This window comes from Chanodichthys erythropterus, chromosome 10 (genome assembly GCF_024489055.1).
Source record: "Chanodichthys erythropterus isolate Z2021 chromosome 10, ASM2448905v1, whole genome shotgun sequence".
Classification (NCBI taxonomy): Eukaryota; Metazoa; Chordata; class Actinopteri; order Cypriniformes; family Xenocyprididae; genus Chanodichthys; species Chanodichthys erythropterus.
The window spans coordinates 31,056,735-31,080,004 of NC_090230.1; the positions used below are offsets into that span (position 1 = coordinate 31,056,735).

The window sequence follows — 23,270 nt, forward strand, 5'->3', positions numbered from 1 at the left end:
CATTTCCCATACTGCACTTTGGCAACCCCGGTAAAGCTGCTTTACCAAATATGGGCATCAGCATCACGTGGCTGGTTTCGTGTGCCAATCACATCATTGGCAGGAACGTTTCGGTTTTCAAAAGTGAAGTAACTGGCGTGGAGATGTTGACACAGATAAACGCGTTAAATGGATAAATTATAAGAATATATGTTTTTAAAACTTAATAGGGCTGAAATGGATGGTAAAATGATTGGACCTGGGCCTTATAGGGCGACGAAACTGGTAAGAATAACTTTTAAAAAGCTGAATGCTTTCGCTCGTTGATTTAACGCGAGCTGATTTTGTGTATTTTAATGTCTTTTTTTTTAATCGGTTTGTTCAAATATATTAAATATAAGGCCACATACATAAAATTGGCAAAACATTTGTTTTTTTCATGCATTTTGGGCTATTTTGCTTCAATAACTCATCTTTCAGAGTAGTGGAAAGACATGAAAAAATACTATAACGTTAATAGTAAATACTGTTTTTGAACCATATTATAGAAAATTGTAGTATACATACTGTATATATTATAGCATTTACAACACTTTAATGAATGCTACAGCATACTGTAGTATTAACTATAGTCAACTGATAAACTGTACTAAATGCTACTTTTGTTTTTACTACAGTAAACTGTAGTATAATATACGCTATAGTTTTTACATATCACATATTCCTATAACATGGTAATTATTTTATGGCTGTTGACAGTATTTTTATGATTTATGGAGCGATAAAAGTAGATCTCTTCTGTAAAAAAAATGATCCCTTAATATGTCACCAAAATGAAAATATGAATTTAAAATTTCTGTTTTGAGAACTTTTGCTAATTAGTGTGTATTTAATTAGATAATGCCTCATTTGCATATTTAAAATTACATTTCAGAAAATTTGAAATCCTTGAGAAAGCATGAAAAATGAACAGGCCACTCATGTTTCTATATTAAGGTCAATGACGTCACATGACGGGTCATTTTTTTTGTCTGAAGGCCTTAATAATAAAAAACAAAAACAAAGATATGACATCCAAACTATGTAAGGTTGTACAACTAGATCTATTTTACTGAATCCAAAAGGTTTTTAATTATGTTTTGCTACATATAAAGGTATTTTAAAGATTTTAAAGTGTCAACCGTCCAACCGTTCATTTGTGAATAAAAAATCTTAAAATGTAATGTATATATTTTTTATTCTGCCATGATTTTATAACATCATATATCAACATAGTGCAAAATGGTGTTAAAATGTATGAAAACTATTCGTTGCTTTGTTATGAGAATGTCCAGAAAAATGAATTTCATTGATGTCATTTGGAGTAACCAATATAAAGGGACCATTTTGGATCAAGTCATGCGGTCAATATCATGTGACAGGATGTGACATCATTCAGACCCCTTTAAAGGACCACATGGTCATGAAGCAAAGTAACTAACTCTCTCTTAACTAACTGAAAAATTCATGTTTTCACTTGATCATACGCATGTCCCGAAACATCAGGTCATTCGGTGCAACCGCTATAAAACATGGAAAATGTTGTAATATTTGAAAAACTTGTACTAAATATAAAATGTTTGATTCTCCTTTTGCTGAATATCAGCCTGTTAGCATTGTTTGAAAATATCATCATTCAGTATAACCAAAAGTGTCATTCGGCAAAACCAAAATTTTTACTTTTTTGATGACAAATTTTGTCCATCTTGTAAAAAATGACAAAATCAGTGTTAAGTGATAATAAAAACCACATAATCTCATTGTTAACACTTAATAAAACTTCAAAATGAATTATATCTCAGTGCTTCCCACACATAGACTTTACTTGGGCGAGCCGCCCAGGTATAATAACGGCCGCCCAAGTATATTTGGAGACACATTTTTGCTTTTATTATTTTTATCATCTTATACTTTTATATCCACGCAAGATAATGAAACCATCCGCGTTTCGTACCTGCTCGTTATGTGTGTGTCAGAACCGTTTACTCCCGCTGACATTCCCTTGGGCGCTGCATTTTGTAAAGTCACTAGGCGGCGCTGTTGTGTGTTCTACAAGCTCGCGCAACAGCGCTTCAGACTGCTTCAGAGTGATTCTCAATCAATGAAAAGCGCAGATTTATGCCAAGCGATTGCTAATGAACTCAAGTTGATGAATTATTACAATGTCTACTTCATGGCTTTTATATAAAATGTTTTAGATGATTGTAAGAATCTGAAGGATCAGCCTGCAATAGTACAGACATTTCAAAATAAGAGTCCCGGTGTATTTCGGGCTTGTTTATAATTAAAAGTCACACGCTACATTTTTTTTCTCTTTCTTTTGGGCATTATTGGTATTTTGGTTACACAATAAATTGTATTTAATTTGATTTCATTTAATTCATAGTAAATTATTCTAGTCTCCCCCACAGAAAGAAAAGACGAAGAACATTATTTGACACATATATTATTGATTTTTATAAATTTTACTACTAAAATCTGTGTCCCATTCACTGAGAGAGACACTATATGACAGCAAGGAGAACATAGAAAAAGGAGAACCATTTAAATGCTGTAATTTTGCATAATTTACAATGCATAATAATGCTTAAAGTAAATACAAGAATGGTTTACCTGGATTTTTCTTACACCTGTGAATCTAAAACATTCAGCAAGCATCAGAGAAACTCATAACTTTTAGATGCACTTTATTGATCCCAAAAGATAAACTCCTGTGCAACAACATTCACAGTGGTAACTAGTTTCAAAAATACCATTTACTCCAGTTATTGTTATTAATGAAATATTAATATTAGGTTTTGATGTGGACACATAAAATACTGCAACATTGTCACAATGTAAATTTACAAACTCTCAACAAGTGTCAGTAAAAACTGCATTAAATCTGAAATGTCTTCTCTTTTTTCCAGTGGAATGAGACCATCATGCTCTTCCGTGGTGGAATGCCTGTCAGACGTCACTGGGCTCATTTCAGGAGTTACGATCACAGTTTCACCGGAGCTGAGGCTGTCGACTTCCTCCACGATTTGCTCAGACAAAACCAGAACTTCGGGCCGGAGGTGACGCGCTTCCAAACACTCCAGTTACTCCGGAAATTCCTCAAAAATCACGTCATCGAGGACGTCAAAGGACGGTTTGGTAAAGAGGACTTTGAGGACAACGGGCATCTATACAGGTGCTTTAAAAGAATCTTTTATAAATGGCATTCATTTCCTGTTTATTAATGTGAAGCTGCTTTGAAACTGCTCTGTATTGTATTGAATTTTATATAATACATTACCGCTCAAAAGTTTGGGATCAGTAAGATTTTTAATGTTTTTAAAAGAAGTTTCGTCTGCTTTAAAATGACTGTTTTCTATTTGAAAATATTTTAAAATGTAATTTATTCCTGTGATCAAAGCTGAATTTTCAGCATCATTACTCCAGTCTTCAGTGTCACATGGTCCTTCAGAAATCATTCTAATATGTCAATTTGCTGCTCAAGAAACATTTAATGTGTACAATTGTACAAAATATTTGTGTACGTTATTTTTTTTTTCAGGATTATTTGATGAATAGAAAGTTCAAAAGAACAGTGTTTATCTGAAATCTAATCTTTTGTAACATTATAAATGTCTTTACTGCCACTTTTGATTGATTTAATGCATCCTTGCTGAATAAAAGTATTAATTTCTTTAATTTCTTTTCAAAAAAATAAAAATACAAATTCTTACTGACCCCAAACTTTTGAACGGTAGTGTATAATGCTACAGAAGCTTTGTATTTCAGATAAATGCTGTTCTTTTGAACTTTCTATTCATCAAGGAATCCTGAAAAAAAAAGTACACAACTGTTTTCAACATTGAAAATAATCATAAATGTTTATTGAGCAGCAAATCAGCATATTAGAATGATTTCTGAAGGATCATGTGACACTGAAGACTGGAGTAATGATGCTGAAAATTCAGCTTTGATCACAGGAATAAATTACTTTGTCAAATATATTTAAATAGTACACAGTTATTTTAAATTGTAATAATTTTTCACAATATTACTGTTTTTTACTGTATTTTTAATTAAATAAATTAAGCCTTGGTGAGCAGACAAAACTTCTTTTAAAAACATAAAAAATCTTACAGATCCCAAACTTTTGAGTGGTAGTGTATATAACTAAATAATAATTAATATATTAAATATAATTTATGAAGAATCTTTCATAAATGGCATTATTTTCCTGTTTATTAATGTGAAGCTGCTTTGAAACTGCTCTGTATTGTATTAAATGTTATATAATAAATATATATAATAATAACTAAATTATATTTCATATATTAATTATAAATTTTAAAAAAGCTATATATATATATATATATATATACTCAACCGTTCAAAAGTCAGGAGCCGTTATGTTTAAAAAAAAAAAAAAAAGAATAATATTTTTTGCTCATCAAAGCTGCATTTATTTGATCAAAAGTACACTAAAAAATAGTGAACTATTTTTACAATTTAAAATAAGTGTTTTCTATGTGAATATATTGTAAAGTGTAATTTATATCCAGTGGTCCAAGCTGAATTTTCAGCATCTTTACTCCAGTCTTCAGTGTCACATGATCCTTCAGAAATCATTCTAATATGCTGATTTGCTGCTCAAGAAAAATCTTACAGACCACAGACTTTTGAACAGTAGTTTATATTTTCATTGTACTACAAAATAATTTTTTGTATTTCAAAATAATTAATAATAAATGCTTTAAATTTGTCAGATTTCCTCCACAATCTCCTCTGAAGCCTGTTCCTGTGCGTCCACCTGTAAGAGATCATATCTCAGTTCCCAGAATCCCACACTGGGACGACTATGAGGAGATCTCAGTGCCGGAGAAGATCCCCATGAAGCCTCTTATGGTAGGAGAAAACATGAAAATGTATTCTTTCTGGTGCCATTTACAGTGTTAAACCTACTGAGCGTAACTTTCACATATTTTTTGTAAGTTCCTAAAATGTTATTTTGATCTTAGAATTCCGAGTCGTGGAATAAGAGGCACAGCATCGCCATTGGTGAGGTGCCGGAATGCCGGTTAGTCCGGAGGAGAGAGTTAACCCCGAAACACGTGGACCAGATATGGAAGTCAATGACACTAACACAGTAAGCATCAACAGATTTTTTTGTTTTGTTTATACCTGGTCACTTCATGTGTTTTTACTGATCACTATCTGATTTATTTACACAGAATGCATATTTTATCTTCCTCATCTGAACTTAAACGATTAGTTCACTTTTAAATAAACTTTTCCTGATAATTTACTCACCCCCATGTCATCCAAGATGTCCATGTCTTTCTTTCTTCAGTCGAAAAGAAATGAAGGTTTTTGATGAAAACATTCCAGGATTATTCTCCTTATAGTGGACTTCAATGGGCACCAAACAGTTGAAGGTCAAAATTAGTTTCAGTGCTGCTTCAAATTATTCAACACGATCCCAGATGAGAAATAAGGGTCTTATCTAGTGAAACCATCGCTCATTTTCTGAAAAAAATTGAAAATTATATAAGTTTTAACCAGAAATGCTCATCTTGAACTAGCTCTCATCTTCTTCTCTATTTGAATTCCAGCATTGTAGACACTGCTAAGTGTATTACTGCCCTCCACAGGCCAAAGTTTGAACTAATTGTTATATACTATTGAACTAGCATATTGCATATAAAAATTAGTTCAAACTTTGGCCTGTGGAGGGCAGTAATACACTGCTGGAATTCTAATTGAGGAGGAGAAGGAGAGAGCTAGTTCAAGATGAGCATTTCTAGTTAAAACTTATATAATTTTCAATTTTTTTCAGAAAATGAGCGATGGTTTCACTAGATAAGACCCTTATTTCTCATCTGGGATCGTGTTGAACAATTTGAAGCTGCACTGAAACTAATTTTGACCTTCAACTGTTTGGTGCCCATTGAAGTCTACTATAAGGAGAATAATCCTGGAATGTTTTCATCAAAAACTTTAATTTCTTTTCGACTGAAGAAAGAAAGACATGGACATCTTGGATGACATGGGGGTGAGTAAATTATCAGGAAAAGTTTATTTAAAAGTGAACTAATCCTTTAAATGAGCAGCCAGCTAATGTGCAGACATTTCAGAATAAGCGTCACGGTGTATGCAGGATGGTTTATTATTGTTTTTTCCTGGTCATTATTGTTAGTTTGTTTACACAACAAACTACATTTAACTTAATTTAATTTCTATTTGATTCATAGTAAACTACTGTATCTTCTGTCACAGGAAGGAAAGACTAAGAACATTATTGGACACATTATTCAATATATTTTTCAAGTATGAGGGTTATTATAGTTAACTAAACCTAAAACCATTAAAAAAAAGTCTTCATTCGTTGAAATAAACGTTAACTGAAATAAAACTTTTAACTAAAATTACAATGAAAGCAGTAATCTAATCATTTTTTTAAGAAAAACTATAATAGTACCTCAATGATAAGTGTGTCAATCCCTAAAAAGCACTGAATTTAGCTCTCTTTTGTGTCTTTTTGCATTTAAATGGTCAAAAAACGTCCGTTTTGGCTGGTAAAGTACAGTTGGTTGTCTTAAGTGAACATAAACAGTTTGAAGGATTTCAGATGTATATCAGAGTATTGGATCTGTGCATGCATACTTAATGCATTACAATTTAACTAAATTAGATTTAGTCGACTAAAACTAAAACAATTTCCGATGACTAAAATATGACTAAAACTAAATGGCATTTTAGTCAAAAGACTGACTAAAACTAAATCAAAATTTGCTGTCAAAATAAACACTGGTGTAATGTTTCAGTTTGAGGCTTTGAGCATGAAAAAACTCTGCAAAGTTTCAAAGTCCCTCAAAGTTATTCTCTATATCGTTGTCAGTGTTTATGAACTCCCTGAAACGCCTCCATTGTAGTCTACAGTTTTCTTCCAAGGAAAGAACACGTCACAATATTCCTCATATAAATAATAATTAATATGCAGAATAAAGGGGCGGGGCCTGGTTGAGATAGCCTAGCCCTTATAGATAACTCTCTTGTTAGTTTACAGACTGTTTTGGGTCTCCAGTCTCTGGACGGGGTTCTAGATGCCAAACTTCTGAGCTCGAAGCACATCGTTCACAATGTGTTTGGCGTTAATAAGCAGGGCATTGTTGTCCTGAAGAACAAAACAGGTGAGCATGGGTTATATCATAACACATTAAATGTTCTTAAAGCTAATGTCTGACAGATCTCTTTCTCTGTTTTGTTTCTGATATTTTTTCTTTCTGTAGAGGACTTGCCTCATTGGGTGTTATCTGCAATGAAATGCCTGGCAAACTGTGAGTGATTAAACTGAAAGACGTTACTGTTCAATAAATAATTAAATTTATTATTAATCATCACAATAAGCAATTATTTTATCTATAGGTTGCCAAGCAGCTTGCTATATTAATATGGAATTAAATATGAAGTCTGTATGCATGTGTTTTACAACCGGCATGTGTTTTATGACACTTTATACATCTCTGAATCGTCTTTAGGGCCCAATGGCAGTGACGCCAGGCAGCCCATGTATCCGGGGTTTGAGAGAGACGTCTTCAGGACAGTTGCAGAACATTTTCAGAGACTGAAAGAACCACTTTTGACGTTCCATCTGTATGAAATATTTGTCAGTATTCTGGGTGAGTGATGCACAAGCTATTCACTTATCTCTTATTCACTTATCCATTGAATATGCCAATTAGCCCACTTAGTCCTAAGTGCAAGTCTCAGGTTTCTATGGGAACCGGAGCTTCTAACAGCATTCAAATGACTTTATCAATCAGCGATTGGCTCTTTTACTTAGAAGGCGGGACGTATTTCGCCATATTGCGCGTTGCAGTTTCTCCCATTCATAACTAATATGAGTGAACCATCATTCTACATCTATAGTCTTTGACAAGTCTCTTGAATGAATGATTCAATGACTTGCATTTAATTTGTCGCCACCTGGAGGCGTAACAATGCAATCGATACAATCGTTATTTGAAGAGACAAGTTACTTTTAAAAGGTGATTTGTTCTATTTTGAGGTCAAGCAGGTCATTCATGACTCAAACCATGGCAGTCTCTGTACTGTGTCCCTTTCTAAACCCAGATTGAAAAGGCTCAAAAAGCTCATTGAATGACAAGTGTGAGTATAGTTGTCGCAACGACACATTCTTAGCGAGAAAGGGAAGATTTGCAATAGGCCTGTAGATCAGATTTATCACATCCAGGCTTTTCAAGGACTGGAATAATAGCTGTAACCTTAAGGCCTTCTGGAACAATACCAGTAGTAAGGGAGGTGTTCATGATGTTCAGAATGAAGGGACTTATTGATGGCAGACACTCCTTCTAACAACTGTTGGAATAGGAGTACATGTTGTATTCATTGCCATAATTAATTTCAAAATAACCTTTTCAAAGGTAGAGAATGTAATTTCAGGAGAACTAGGTGGATAAGTCACAGGAAGTGCAGAATAGGGTGCCAAACTAATAGACTTGTGAATGTTCATTGTATTGACCCAAGTGTTGTTCGTCATACGAAGTGGAGGTGGGGCTAATTTGCATATTAATATATCTGCGTACAGTCAAGTCCAAAAGTTTGGAACCACTAAGATTTTAAAAGAAGTTTCGTCTGCTCACCAAGGCTACATTTCTTTAATTAAAAATACCGTAAAAACAGTAATATTGTGAAATATTATTATAATTTAAAATAACTGTGTACTATTTAAATATATTTCACAAAGTAATTTATTCTCGTGTCGGCAAAGCTGAATTTTCAGCATCATTACTCCAGTCTTCAGTGTCACATGATCCTTCAGAAATCATTCTAATATGCTGATCTGCTGCTCAAGAAACATTTAATGTGTACAATTGTACAAAATATTTGTGTACAAAATTTTTTTTCCAGGATTATTTGATGAATAGAAAGTTCAAAAGAACAGTGTTTATCTGAAATCTAATCTTTTGTAACATTATAAATGTCTTTACTGCCACTTTTGATTGATTTAATGCATTCTTGCTGAATAAAAGTATTAATTTCTTTAATTTCTTTTCAAAAAAATTTTTTTTTAATTCTTACAGACCCCAAACTTTTGAACGGTAGTGTATAATGCTACAGAAGCTTTGTATTTCAGATAAATGCTGTTCTTTTGAACTTTCTATTCATCAAATAATCCTGGAAAAAAAATTTTGTACACAAATATTTTGTACAATTGTACACATTAAATGTTTCTTGAGCAGCAGATCAGCATATTAAAATGATTTCTGAATGTGACACTGAAGACTGGAGTAACGATGCTTAAAATTCAGCTTTGATCACAGGAATAAATTACTTTGTCAAATATATTCAAATAGAAAACAGTTATTTTAAGTTGTAATAATATTTCACAATATTACTGTTTTTTACTGTATTTTTAATTAAATAAATGTAGTCTTGGTGAGCAGACGAAACTTCTTTTAAAAACATTAAAAATCTTAGCGGTTCCAAACTTTTGGACTGTACTGTATACTAAATGAAGCAAGGGTGCAGAGGTACATTCAAGCTATTTTAAAGGGTTAGTTCACCAAAAATTAAAATCATGTCATTTAGTACTCACCCTTGTGTCGTTCCACACCCGTAAGACCTTTGTTCATCTTCAGAATACAAAATAAGATATTTTAGTTGAAATCCGATGGCTCAGTGAGGCCTGAGCAATGACATTTCCTCTCTCAAGATCCATTAATGTACTAAAAACATATTTAAATCAGTTCATGTGAGTACAGTGGTTCAATATTAATATTATAAAGCCACGAGAATATTTTTGGAGCGCCAAAAAAACAAAATAACGACTTATATAGTGATGGCCGATTTCAAAACACTGCTTCAGGAAGCTTCGGAGCGTTATGAATCTGTGAATCGAATCATGATTCGAATCATGTGTCAAACCGCCAAACTGCTGAAATCACGTGACTTTGGCGCTCCGAACAGCTGATTCATAACGCTCCAAAGCTTCCTAAAGCAGTGTTTTGAAATCGGCCATCACTATATCAGTCATTATTTTGTTATTTTTGGCGCACCAAAAATATTCTCGTGGCTTTATAATATTAATATTGAACCACTGTACTCACATGAACTAATTTAAATATGTTTTTAGTACATTAATGGATCTTGAGAGAGGAAATGTCATTGCTCAGGCCTCACGGAGCCAACGGATTTCATCAAAAATATCTTAATTTGTGTTCCAAAGATGAACGAAGGTCTTACAGAGTTTTAAGGGCCCAACCAGACATTGGTGGGCGGAGCTAGTGTATATAACGATTGCCAACAAGGGACGCTATTTGCACTTAGTGTAAATAGACACTCTGTTTATTTTATTGTTAATTTAAGGATTCACTTCAACTAGTCTCTGAATTAATATGAATGATGTTCCCCACAGGGCTTCTGCAGCGACAGTCGGTTGCGATTGAAGCGCTGCAGGTCTGCTTCCTCCTGCTGCCTCCGGCCAACCGGCGTAAACTGCAGCTGTTAATGCGTCTGATAGCTAAAGTTTGTGCCAACCCCTCGCTGCCCCCTCTGAACGACACCATAGGAGCACGAACTCTGGTAACTCGCTCTCCTCCTCAGATAGATGTTCTGTATGAAAGGCAAATAGCTGTTAATCCTTAACCATCATAGTTAATTTATAATTCAGCTCAGCGTTCAGTAGATTCGACAAGCAGCTTTCACACGGTCTGTCTCTTGTGGGTGGTGACGCTCCCGTGCAGATGGTCCAGACCTTCTCGCGGTGCATTCTGGGATCTGCAGATGAGGTGGACTTGGATGAGCTGTTGGCCACAAAGCTGGTCACGTTTATGATTGATAACCATGATGGTGTGCTGAAGGTGCCGTCCAACCTGCGAAAATCTGTCGAGGAGCATCTGTCACACCTCAGAAGAGCTCAGGTCAGCATCTCACATTATTCATTACATGTTTGTTAATTGATTGAAAATAGGAACTTCTTTAGTGCATATCTGAGAGAAACAGAATATTACGTGGGAATTAATCAGTGTTGGTACTAATCACATCTTCAAAAGTGTATCTGAACCTTCGCCGGGAGTTTGATTGACAAGCGATCTAACCAGTTGTAACGCCGAATCCACCATTTTGTCCGACAAAGCAGTCAGGAGTTAGAAGATTAATCTCAGTGGACTTGAAATTGAAAAATGTGTGTATTTACATCTTTCCGCATTTGAAACAACATACCTTCTGATGTTCATTCATGTTTATTTGATGCTATAAATGAACTAGTAGGAAGAAATTATCGGTTCACGAGCCGCTTGAGCTGAGGAGCTACAGCGATCTGACACAACACATTAAAGAGCCACAAAATGTTTTTTATTGTTTGAATTTATTAAAAAATTACACAGTTTTAAAGTTGGGACTTTGTTTAATATCATCAGTAACCTGCTCTGTCTTGTCTGTCGACGTGTTGTCAGTGTCCTCTTTGTTCTGCGATGTATTTATCACTGTGAGTGGCGTGACAGCGCCACGGCTTATCGGACATAGCAACAGTAACTAAGGGGGGCGGGTCTTTGCAAAATGTCAATTAGATTACTGCACTAATTACTCTCTCTAAAAAGTATTGCATTACTTAATTACTTTCTAAATCCCATACCAACCTCGAGCAGTTGAACAATACAAGGAAAGACAAGAAAATGCTCTTTTAATTCTTTCAAATAAATAATATAAAATTGCATAAATTATTCTTGAACTGACCAAATATTAAAAATGTAATATTTAAAGGGAGAAAATTAAATATTTAATTAAAACATACATTTTACAGGGTTATTGCGAATCCTTAGAGTCTTAAAAGGTCTTAAATTAGATTTTTTAAATTTTAGGCCATAAAAAGTCTTATTTTTACTTATGAGAGGTCTTAAATTTTATATGACAATTTGACTTAGACATACCTAAATCATTTACTAAATGAAAACTATCTAATTAGCGTAAATATTATTTTTATTTTTATTTGTGGATTTGATTGTTCACGTGACAATTTAACAATGTGCAAGCTGACATTGAGTTTGTCACTCACGCATTTTTGCCCTGATGAGTTTTTGTCTCACTGTATAATATATAATATGAAATTATGTAGTTATGCAAAATATCACACGAGCAAGAGTGCCGTTTTTCCCAAATCAGAACGGTTGCACATGTGATATTTATTTTATACAACAGTTAAATGAACAATAAGTTAACATTGTGAGTTACATTTTAGACACAATATTGTCAAAATGAAGAACAGCAGAACAGTGTAACAGACAGAAATGTTTTTAATATACTGACTGAATCCTCATTTTGAATGAATCAGTCATTTGAACAAATCGGCTGAATGAATGACTCACTCATTAAGAGAGTGACTTGCTGCCCCCTACTGGCAGTTTAGTTTCATAATTAAAGTACACTAATTAAAAAGTTAATTCGAAATAATTTTTTATATTTAAATATTGAATTAAATATATGTAGACAAATTGTAAATGCTGTGTAAATATATTAATGCCACTTAGCATGCTGCTTTTGTCACCTCTGCATTGCAAATATGGATTTTGTTGATAATGATTTCATTTGATTGGTAACAGTTCTATACTGTGCTCGTATTCTAATAGATTTTAATTTGAATGTTAGAATTTGACATAAAAGATGATGCATACATCTAATAAGTTTAAAAAAAATTTGAAATCCATTTAAGGTGCTTTTGAAATGACTTTAAAAAATATTGAGATACATTTTTTTGTCAATATTGCACACCCCTAATGTATAGTATTAATTTTTATTTCTTCAGGTCTTAAAAAGCCTAAAATGTGACTTTAAAAATGTGCAGCAACCCTGATTTTAATAATAGAGGTTAAATTTTGATGTTATATATATACACTATCGCTCAAAAGTTTGGGATCCGTAAGATTTTTAATGTTTTTAAAAGAAGTTTCGTCTGCTCACCAAGGGTGCATTTACTTAATTAAAAATACAGTAAAAACAGTAATATTGTGAAATATTATTACAATTTAAAATAACTGTTTTCTATTTGAAAATATTTTAAAAAGTAATTTATTCTCGTGTCGGCAAAGCTGAATTTTCAGCATCATTACTCCAGTCTTCAGTGTCACATGATCCTTCAGAAATCATTCTAATATGCTGATCTGCTGCTCAAGAAACATTTAATGTGTACAATTGTACAAAACAGTTGTGTACAATATTTTTTTTCAGGATTATTTGATGAATAGAAAGTTCAAAAGAACAGTGTTTATCTGAAATCTAATCTTTTGTAACATTATAAATGTCTTTACTGCCACTTTTGATTGATTTAATGCATCCTTGCTGAATAAAAGTATTAATTTCTTTCATTTCTTTTCAAAAAAAATAAAAATAACAATTCTTACTGACCCCAAACTTTTGAACGGTAGTGTATAATGCTACAGAAGCTTTGTATTTCAGATAAATGCTGTTCTTTTGAACTTTCTATTCATCAAGGAATCCTGAAAAAAAAAAAGTACACAACTGTTTTCAACATTGAAAATAATCAGAAATGTTTATTGAGCAGCAAATCAGCTTATTAGAATGATTTCTGAAGGATCATGTGACACTGAAGACTGGAGTAATGATGCTGAAAATTCAGCAGGAATAAATTACTTTGTCAAATATATTCAAATAGAAAACAGTTATTTTAAATTGTAATATTTTTTCACAATATTACTGTTTTTACTGTATTTTTAATTAAATAAATTAAGCCTTGGTGAGCAGATGAAACTTCTTTTAAAAACATTAAAAATCTTACCGATCCCAAACTTTTGAGCGGTAGTGTATATATATATATATATATATATATATATTTGTTCTATAGTCTATAAAGTATGTAATGCAATTACATCATAAGTAACTAATTAGATTACAGAAGAATTAAGAGCAATCCCTTACTTTACTTTTTCAAGGGAAAAGTAATTAAATGACAGTAATTATATTTGTTAACAGGAGTGAATTACTATGTAGTTTGTATTTTGATCAGTTCCTGTGTTCCTTTGTTCAGTTTCCTGCCACTCCTTAAGTTTCTATAGTAACTTTTAGTAGTTTCGCTTGAATGAGGTGTGTGTAATTAATTACCCTGTTTGTGTCTGCTATAGTTGTGCCTTGAATTTCATTCTCTGTCCGATCACTGTTATGTTAAGAGGTGATTTTCCTGAGTAAGAATATTAAAGTTTATTCCTTGGATTTCATGCTCTGAGTCTTCAGTCTGTTCCTGAAAACACCAAATGTGACAACTACAGTAGACAACACGAACTAACTAACAATGAACAATACTTCTACAGCGTTTATTAATCTAAGTCAATTTGTACATGTACGTAATGCACTGTGAACTAACATGAATAATTGTATTTTTAGCAACCCACATTAACAAAGGTTAATAAATGCTGTAAAAAATATATTGCTCATAGTTTTTTCTTGTTAACAAATTATTGTAAAGTGTTACCAGAAAAGAATAGTAAGTCCATTTTGATTCCCTGTTGTCTTTTTGTGTACGGCTTATTTCTCCACTCACTTTTTCTCTTTAAATAATTCAATTCTTAATTAACATCTGATTCATGACTCTTTCTCACCACACATTCTGATTTCCTCACATGCTTTGGTTTGTTCAAGATAAAGTACGCCGGTGCGGACACAGACGCTTCCATGATGTCTCCGCCTCACTCGTTCTGTAGACAGATCAGCCGAGAGGAGTTTGAGCAGCAGAGGGTCTCTGGATCTCAGGGCGCCATCGTGGAACTGCTGGAGAGCATCATACAAGACAAGAACATGTCCATTAAAGACAAGAAGAAGAAGCTGAAGCAGGTTAGAAAGGATTCTTTTGATATCTGTGGCATGCTGTGCATTACCACAGAAAAATTGTGGCATGTATAATAGACGTAAAGGGGTTCTATTATGCTTTTTTACATGTTCACGAAGTTCCTCCGGGGCCTGGTTGAGTTAGTTAGTAGTGTGTTGAGGCTTGTGGTTATGGTAGGGGTGGACATATGGATTTTATATGGACATCATCATGGGTAATGTAGTTCTTCACCTCGAGTTTCGCTGTAAAACATATTTTTAACCCATAAATGCATGACACGGATGGATCTCATCCTGTCGCGATATAAAACTCTCGATATTAGAATAACAGCTACAGAAGAATAAAATAAAGCATCTTTTGGTTTGGTTTGAGCAGATGTTTTATACCATCATCACTGTCTTCATTTCCCAGTACATTCAGAATCTGGCTCATATTCGTGATCTCAAACATATTCTCAAAACTACCATTTTCAAAATCTATATTTTGATCTCTATCCAGATCCACCATCCAGTGTCAGTGACACTAATATTTGATTGCTCTGCAGTAAATCGCTGAGCTATTTCAAGTTTTACTGATGATACTTCCTATTCTTTTGTTTTCTGCCTGCAGTAACTGTGAGTGAAACGTCACTTCATCATTGTGGATCAGACATTGCCACTAATTCAGTCATCAAACATTCAATTATTGTTTTGGAGAAAAAATATACTTACACTGTTACACACCTTGGTTGTTAGTGATCCTATAAAATTTTTACAAAAAATTAATAGGAAAACATATATATATTTAACCCTTGTGCGGTCTTCGGGGTCTTTTTGACCCGCAAATGATGTTTGCTCAAATAAAAAAAAAATGTTCTCTCTGTCCAAATGGCATGAGACTTTGTACGGTGGTTAACACTTTTAAGATCTACAAATAATACAAATATCTACAAATATCTTGTTTTTATGTTAGTGTAAAAAAAAAAAGTTACGTTCGTGGTCTTCGGGGTCTCTGGAGACCCTGGGCAACAATATAATATATATATATTTAAAAACCAATGTAATTTTACTCTGTTTATTAATGTTTTTTCTCAACGTCTGTGCAGTTTTTGGAGGATTCGTGATATCTTTTAAATTTATATAAATAAATTAAAAAATATTTTTTGAAATAGGTTTTTATGCATGAACAGCTTTTTATGTAAAATTCACTTTATAAAAGGCCCAGATTTCTAACTTTCATTCATGTGGATAACATGGATAATTTGACATGGTTTAGTGTAGGATTTTTGCCCATCTTTTGGAAAATGCAGGTTTAAAAGTAAAAAAACTATAATTTTTACCAGTAGATGGCTGCAGAGCTCCACTATTTGCTATGTGCTATTTGAATGACTGAGAGATGTCTTTTCACAAGTTTTTTTCAGTTGGATTCATATCTAAATGTTATGAAATCACAATTATAAAAAAAAAATTACTTTGTCAAAGTTTAGCATTTTTTGTGCAGGGCAAAATCAGTTTTTCAACAATAATTTTATAATAAAAATAATAAAATAAATCATTTTTATTTTTGTGTGCGCGTGTATGTGTGTGTGAGAGCATGTCCATTTTGTACTGGGAATGTTTTTTGCATTTTTGGAAGTGTGCCATTTGTGTCTGTGTGTGTTGTGCGTTGTTTCTGATTTTGAGAATGGATTTTGTCCAGTTTCTAAGTGGGGTCTCTGTGGGTTACATTACTGATGATATTATTGAAAAACTGATTTTTTTCAGTACAAAAAAATGCTAAACTTTGACAAAAAGTAATTTTAATTGTTATAATTATGATTTCATAACATTTAGATATGAATCCAACTGAAAAAAAACTTTCAGTCATTCAAATAGCACATAGCAAATAGTGGAGCTCTGCAGCCATCTACAGGTAAAAGTGATAGTTGTTTTACTTTTATAACTGCATTTTCCAAAAGATGGGCAAAAATCTTACACTAAACCATGTCAAATTATCCATGTTATCCCCGTGAATGAAAGTTAGAAATCTGGGCCTTTCATAAAGTGAACTTTACATAAAAAGCTGCTTTTGCATAAAAACCTATTAAAAAATATATTTTTTAATTTATTTATATAAATTTAAAAGATATCACAAATACTCCAAAAACTGCACAGACGTTGAGTAAAAACATTAATAAACAGAATAAAATTGCATTGGTTTTTAAAAAATATATTATATTGTTACAAAATTGCATTTTGTTGCCAGGGTCTCCAGAGACCCCGAAGACCACGAGTGTAGTCCCTTAAACGAAGACCGCACAAGGGTTAATAAAAAGTTATATTGTTTTATAATGAATTGATTGATTGATATCTAACTTTAAAAAATGAATGAGGAAGAGGGTAGTTAATGATGTCCCAGGTATGCACTTAAGGAGTTAAAAAATAATGTGAACAAATGGCTTCAATAAAAGCATATACCATCGATTATCAACCTCGGAGTTATCATAAAAAATCTAATTCCCTATGGAGAAAGCTATTGGAGTACTATGCATACGTGTAAAAACCCAAGTATACTTTATAATGGCTTTCTTTAGCCTTCATGGAGCTTGAATTGTTTTACCATGAATATTTCTTTAAATGTGACTTGTTGTATATTTCAAACTCTCATTTTGGGGAAATCTGTTTTTTCCCCCTGTGTGATTTTTCTCTGCCATCAGTTCCAGAGATCTCATCCCGACATCTACCGTAGACGCTTTCCCACCGCTGAAAGTGAGGCGGCGCTTTTCCCAGAGAGACCACCGAGACTCAAACCTCAGCTGATGTTCCTGACGCTGAAGAAACCCTTCCAGCCCTTCCAGAGGAGCTGGAGCTTTCGGGCTTGAGTCTGATGGGAAGTGTTACTATCAAGGAGCGATGTTACCGATCAGTAAAGGTGGTGCTATGACATCCTGAATCTACATAACACCAAATTCACCTCATCAGCCATCAGCTGACTGAATTGTTGGATTCATTAAAGTATAATGCTATGCATTGGAGCCCTTTAAGGCGAGACACTACAGGCAAAACCATCATACTAGTGGAAGAAAACATCCAAATTACACATTTAAGTGTTTATTTTATTCATCTCTTTGTGTCTGTAGATTTCAATTACAATGCATTTAAAGGACGCGTTCATCCAGTTTAAATTTCTGTTTGTGTATGCAAATTATTCCATATGTAATTTACATATTTAAAAATAACATTTCTGAAAACGTGTTTTCCTAATGTACTTTGATTAACTGAGGAAAGTATAATAATATCTATAAGTAAATTTTTCCCTATTCACCTGTAGTGTCTTGCTTTAAGAAAGGGCCTGAAAATAATAATAAAAAAGGTTTATCTATAAAGTAGCATGTTATTATAACCAGAAACACGGCATCCGTAGTGTTTGTTGTTTTTTATTCGTTTGATTTAAATAATCTGTAACATTTACAATCAGTTGCGTTCTATTTTTAACGAGCTGTAATTCGTTTAGTTTTACCTCCAGCTGCAGGTGTCGTCTAACAGCTGTTCAGTTCTCAGTTCTGCTAAATCATGTTGTCACTGATAATCAGTTTAACATTCATTTGTGCTGGTCACTAGAAAATGGCTTTTGATTTTATACTTAGAATAGATTTATAAATGCTGTCAGATAGATCTCAGTGTCACTACAACTACTGATACAGGCGTTATTTTTATACTTATTCGTTCTCTGTTTTGTGGGTTTGTAAGATTTTATGTGGTTCTCTGTTAGTCCATGTTTCTTTGGTTCTTTTTGTTTGGTTTTAAAGTAGTTATGGTTTGTTTAACACATCACGGAGCACTAAAGAAAACCTTCACATTCTATTACTTGACTATTTATAATAGTACTGTAAGTATATCATTCAATACATACCATTTAAGGCTTCCCGGATATTTTCTGTAAACTGGATTAAGCCAGGCAGCTTTTACATGTGTTTCTAAAATAATGGATCGCAAACTTAATGTACAATGCTAGATGAATTTATCATCTATTTCAGTGTTTATTTCAAAAGTTTTGTGTCTCCAACGTTTTGATTTTGTGCAAATTCTGGAGTTATTGTTACTGATTTGGACGTCTGCACTGTGATCACAAATATTGAATTGAAAAAATAAATCTATATAATTATATTATGTTATTCTTGTGTATTTAATTTCAGAATGGTAATAATCTCGCAATCTGACATACATGCTAAACATCAATCTTAGTCATTAATTATGTTATGATGTCTAATATACACCTCAATTGCTATGTGAGACAAATTTCAATGTATTTAATGATATTTGTGCCCTGAAGTGTATTTCAGCTTTCTTCCTCAAGAGGTCAGTAGTGCACTAATAATCAATCTCTTAGAAAACTGGCACAAAACATCACTGCATGTTTAGTACAAACCTGCCAGGATGGAACTAAAAAAAATACAATATATATATATTTAAACACACAATACTTTGTATTTACCTTATAATACTTTGGTAATACTAGAACAATTGCCATGTCAATAAATCTCAACTGAACTGAAACAGTGACGTGTTCAACATTGTTCACTCTTTAGTGCAAAATGGCATATGATCTCATATGAACACGAACCTGCAAGTTCACGGTTGCAGACATCTTAATACGCCTCAAAACACTCTCATATCCTTCTGAAGTGTTGCGTTTATACACCAACAAAGAGACTCGCTGCAGAAGACATGAAAATGAAACCCTAATAGTTTAATTCTTCATGTTGCACATGTAAATATGTCCTGAATTGCATTCTGGTTAACTGCTAAATACATGGTTCTAATTATGTCTAACAGGAGATGCAATTTAGCTACAAATAAATCAGATGAAACCGGTGGTAATTATGCTCACAAATGAACATAATTACTCATGCAATTTCACAACAATATATTTTTTCCTTCACAAGCCCGTCGCCTGACATAAACAAAACACATGCATGCGGTGAATTCTCTGTGTGTCAGAGTTGAAACAGACCTTGATCGTGCAGAAACGTCCCAGCTGGCCCTGGGCTCCCCTGGTCTATTCCAGGTAATCAAATGCTGCCGGCATGCAGGTTTCCGCATTAATTACATCTCTTTAAGCGGCCTGTTCAAAGGCAGTGAATCATCCGGCAAGTTGAAGATAGAGTTTTTGAAGGTCACTTTCCTTTATAGCTGGTGATCAATATCTGAAGCCTCTGGGCTCCATCCAGTTTCAGCTCAGCCGGAGACAAGAGAGAGATGTTGGGTTCTGAAAGAGGAGTTTAAATTTAGCATAACATGAGAATACAGTGAAGAAACAGTTTTATCATTCGCTATATATCTGAAACCCACAAACAGTTTCATTTGGAACCATTTTAATCAAAAGAACCCAAAAGGTTCTATAGAACTTTAAAAAGGATTCCAAAAATGGAATAACTGTATGACTAAGATTTACTTTTGCTTTAACAGTGAGTAAATATTAATATTTTCATATAGGTTCATATATGGGCCATTCAACAGAATTGGTGCAACTGCTGTCTCACAACCAAAAAACACATTTAAAAAGCATTTAAGTATTCAAATTTAAGATGTTTACTAAGATCCTTCTGTTATCTATTGAATCCCACAATAATATTTAAAATACCAGTAACCTTCATATAAATAAAATCTTTATTTATTGGGTACTTTCAATTGGGAGGTGTCTGTCCTGAACCCTAACCCCTTAACTTCAACTTGTGAAAATATTGAAATAATTTTTGCAATAATAATAGATTTTTGATTTTTTTTCATGTCACTACCGAAACAGTGTGTGTTTTAGTCCATTGGCTGATACAGGAAGTATTCCTCTCACAGCCTCTCTTTCAGATAGATCATCATTCTGAGTTTAATGTGTTCAAAAGTCTGAAAATCTGTTTAAGGAACGTCACAACTAAACACCTTTTTCTGCAATTAAGCAAACTATTTTGGGTGTTATTCCATAAAATGTAGTTTTTATGTGTGTACAACTTTTCAGATCTGTGCTAGCTAACCATGTGATGATTAGCATTTTTGCGCTAGGCTCAAAAGTATCTAAAATTGTCATTACCGAAACAGTCACGACCGAAATGTGGTGAAGTTTTGGTTGTGACATCATTGTTTTTTGAGTGTTATTCAATTTAATTTAGTAATTTTTCTGTGCACAACTGTTCAGAACTGTGCTAGCTAACCATGTGATGATTAGCATCTTTGCGCTAGGCTCAAAAGTATCTAAAATTGTCATTACCGAAACAGTCACGACCGAAATGTGGTGAAGTTTCGGTTGTGACATCATTGTTTTTTGAGTGTTATTCAATTTAATTTAGTAATTTTTCTGTGCACAACTGTTCAGAACTGTGCTAGCTAACCATGTGATGATTAGCATCTTTGCGCTAGGCTCAAAAGTATCTAAAATTGTCATTACCGAAACAGTCACGACCGAAATGTGGTGAAGTTTTGGTTGTGACATCATTGTTTTTTGAGTGTTATTCAATTTAATTTAGTAATTTTTCTGTGCACAACTGTTCAGAACTGTGCTAGCTAACCATGTGATGATTAGCATCTTTGCGCTAGGCTCAAAAGTATCTAAAATTGTTATTACCGAAACGGTCACGACCGAAATTTGGTGAAGTTTCGGTTGTGACAAGTTTTTTTTTTAGTGTTATTCAACAAAATTTTTTTTTTTTTTCTGTGCACAACTGTTCAGAACTGTGCTGGCTAACCATGTGCTGATTAGCATTTTTGCGCTAGGCTCAAAAGTATCTAAAATTGTCATTACCGAAACAGTCACGACCGAAACGTGGTGAAGTTTTGGTCGTAACATTATTTTTTGAGTGTTATTTGATTAAATTTAGTCATTTTTCTGTGCACAACTGTTCAAAACGGTGATAGCTAACCATGTGCTGATTAGCATCTTTGCGCTAGGCTCAAAAGTATCTAAAATTGTCATTACCGAAACAGTCACGACCGAAATGTGGTGAAGTTTCGGTTGTGACATCATTGTTTTTTGAGTGTTATTCAATTTAATTTAGTAATTTTTCTGTGCACAACTGTTCAGAACTGTGCTAGCTAACCATGTGATGATTAGCATCTTTGCGCTAGGCTCAAAAGTATCTAAAATTGTTATTACCGAAACGGTCACGACCGAAATTTGGTGAAGTTTCGGTTGTGACAAGTTTTTTTTTTAGTGTTATTCAACAAAATTTTTTTTTTTTTCTGTGCACAACTGTTCAGAACTGTGCTGGCTAACCATGTGCTGATTAGCATCTTTGCGCTAGGCTCAAAAGTATCTAAAATTGTCATTACCGAAACAGTCACGACCGAAACGTGGTGAAGTTTTGGTCGTAACATTATTTTTTGAGTGTTATTTGATTAAATTTAGTCATTTTTCTGTGCACAACTGTTCAAAACTGTGATAGCTAACCATGTGCTGATTAGCATCTTTGCGCTAGGCTCAAAAGTATCTAAAATTGTCATTACCGAAACAGTCACGACCGAAATGTGGTGAAGTTTCGGTTGTGACATCATTGTTTTTTGAGTGTTATTCAATTTAATTTAATTAATTTTTCTGTGCACAACTGTTCAGAACTGTGCTAGCTAACCATGTGATGATTAGCATCTTCGGCTCCAAAGTATCTAAAATTGTCACTTCCGAAACAGTCACGACCAAAACATGTCATCATTGTTTTGGTAGTGACAAAAGATTCAAAATACAACAAATCTCATAAATTACACTTGAAATATTGTTAAAATTGTAATTGTTATTGATTTACATGTGAAAAATATAGCAACAAATATATTTACATGGAAGATGCAAACAAAATCTTAATAGATCAATATAACCTTTCTCATGTATTATTGTGTTTCGGTAGTGACAAATTTGGAGAGAGGAAAAATTTTTTGGTACAGAACCTTAGTTTTAGGAGATGAATAACGTTAATGGGTTTCTATTATGCAACCCAAATGAATCCCATTAACAAAATATGTATATTATGCTTCATAAGTCTCAATACTAAGTAAATGAGTCTACAAATGAAAGTGATATTAAAATACTTTGTTCAAATGCCACAGAAGTACTTTGTTTATTACAATTTCATGCACACTTTCTGAAAGCACAAATGATTTAAAAATGATATTTGTGTCTAATGACACGAGTCTGTGAACTCACACTGAACTTGTTGCGTGACCTGCACATCAGCACTGCATGTACCATGTTCAGTAATAGTATCAGTGAGATTATTGATCAATATTTGCCCCGAACTGGAGTTTCGCCAGCCATTCATCACACTAAGTTCAATGATTCTGTCTGACAAACAAAAGCTCTTCTGTGCTGTCCAACAATCAATACTGTCTGCAGATCTCTATTAATAAATATTCACTTTGAGCCTACTTAATGAAGACGGCTGCAACATTCAGGTGGTCTGTGATTAAATGGTCCACATATACAA

At 33.4% G+C, this 23,270-nt stretch overlaps 1 protein-coding gene across 1 annotated transcript; it reads left to right on the forward strand.

Annotated features, from left to right (window-relative positions):
- The first annotated feature begins 129 nt into the window (after positions 1-129).
- depdc1b (DEP domain containing 1B) lies at positions 130-18,926 on the forward strand. Its single transcript, XM_067398947.1, has 11 exons — positions 130-264; positions 2,928-3,193; positions 4,761-4,899; positions 5,013-5,140; positions 7,054-7,184; positions 7,284-7,331; positions 7,533-7,673; positions 10,433-10,599; positions 10,761-10,937; positions 14,665-14,856; positions 17,526-18,926. Exons 1-11 carry the CDS (start codon positions 190-192, stop codon positions 17,688-17,690), a joined length of 1,629 nt encoding a protein of 542 aa, XP_067255048.1. The 5' UTR covers positions 130-189; the 3' UTR covers positions 17,691-18,926.
- Positions 18,927-23,270: the final 4,344 nt, after the last annotated feature.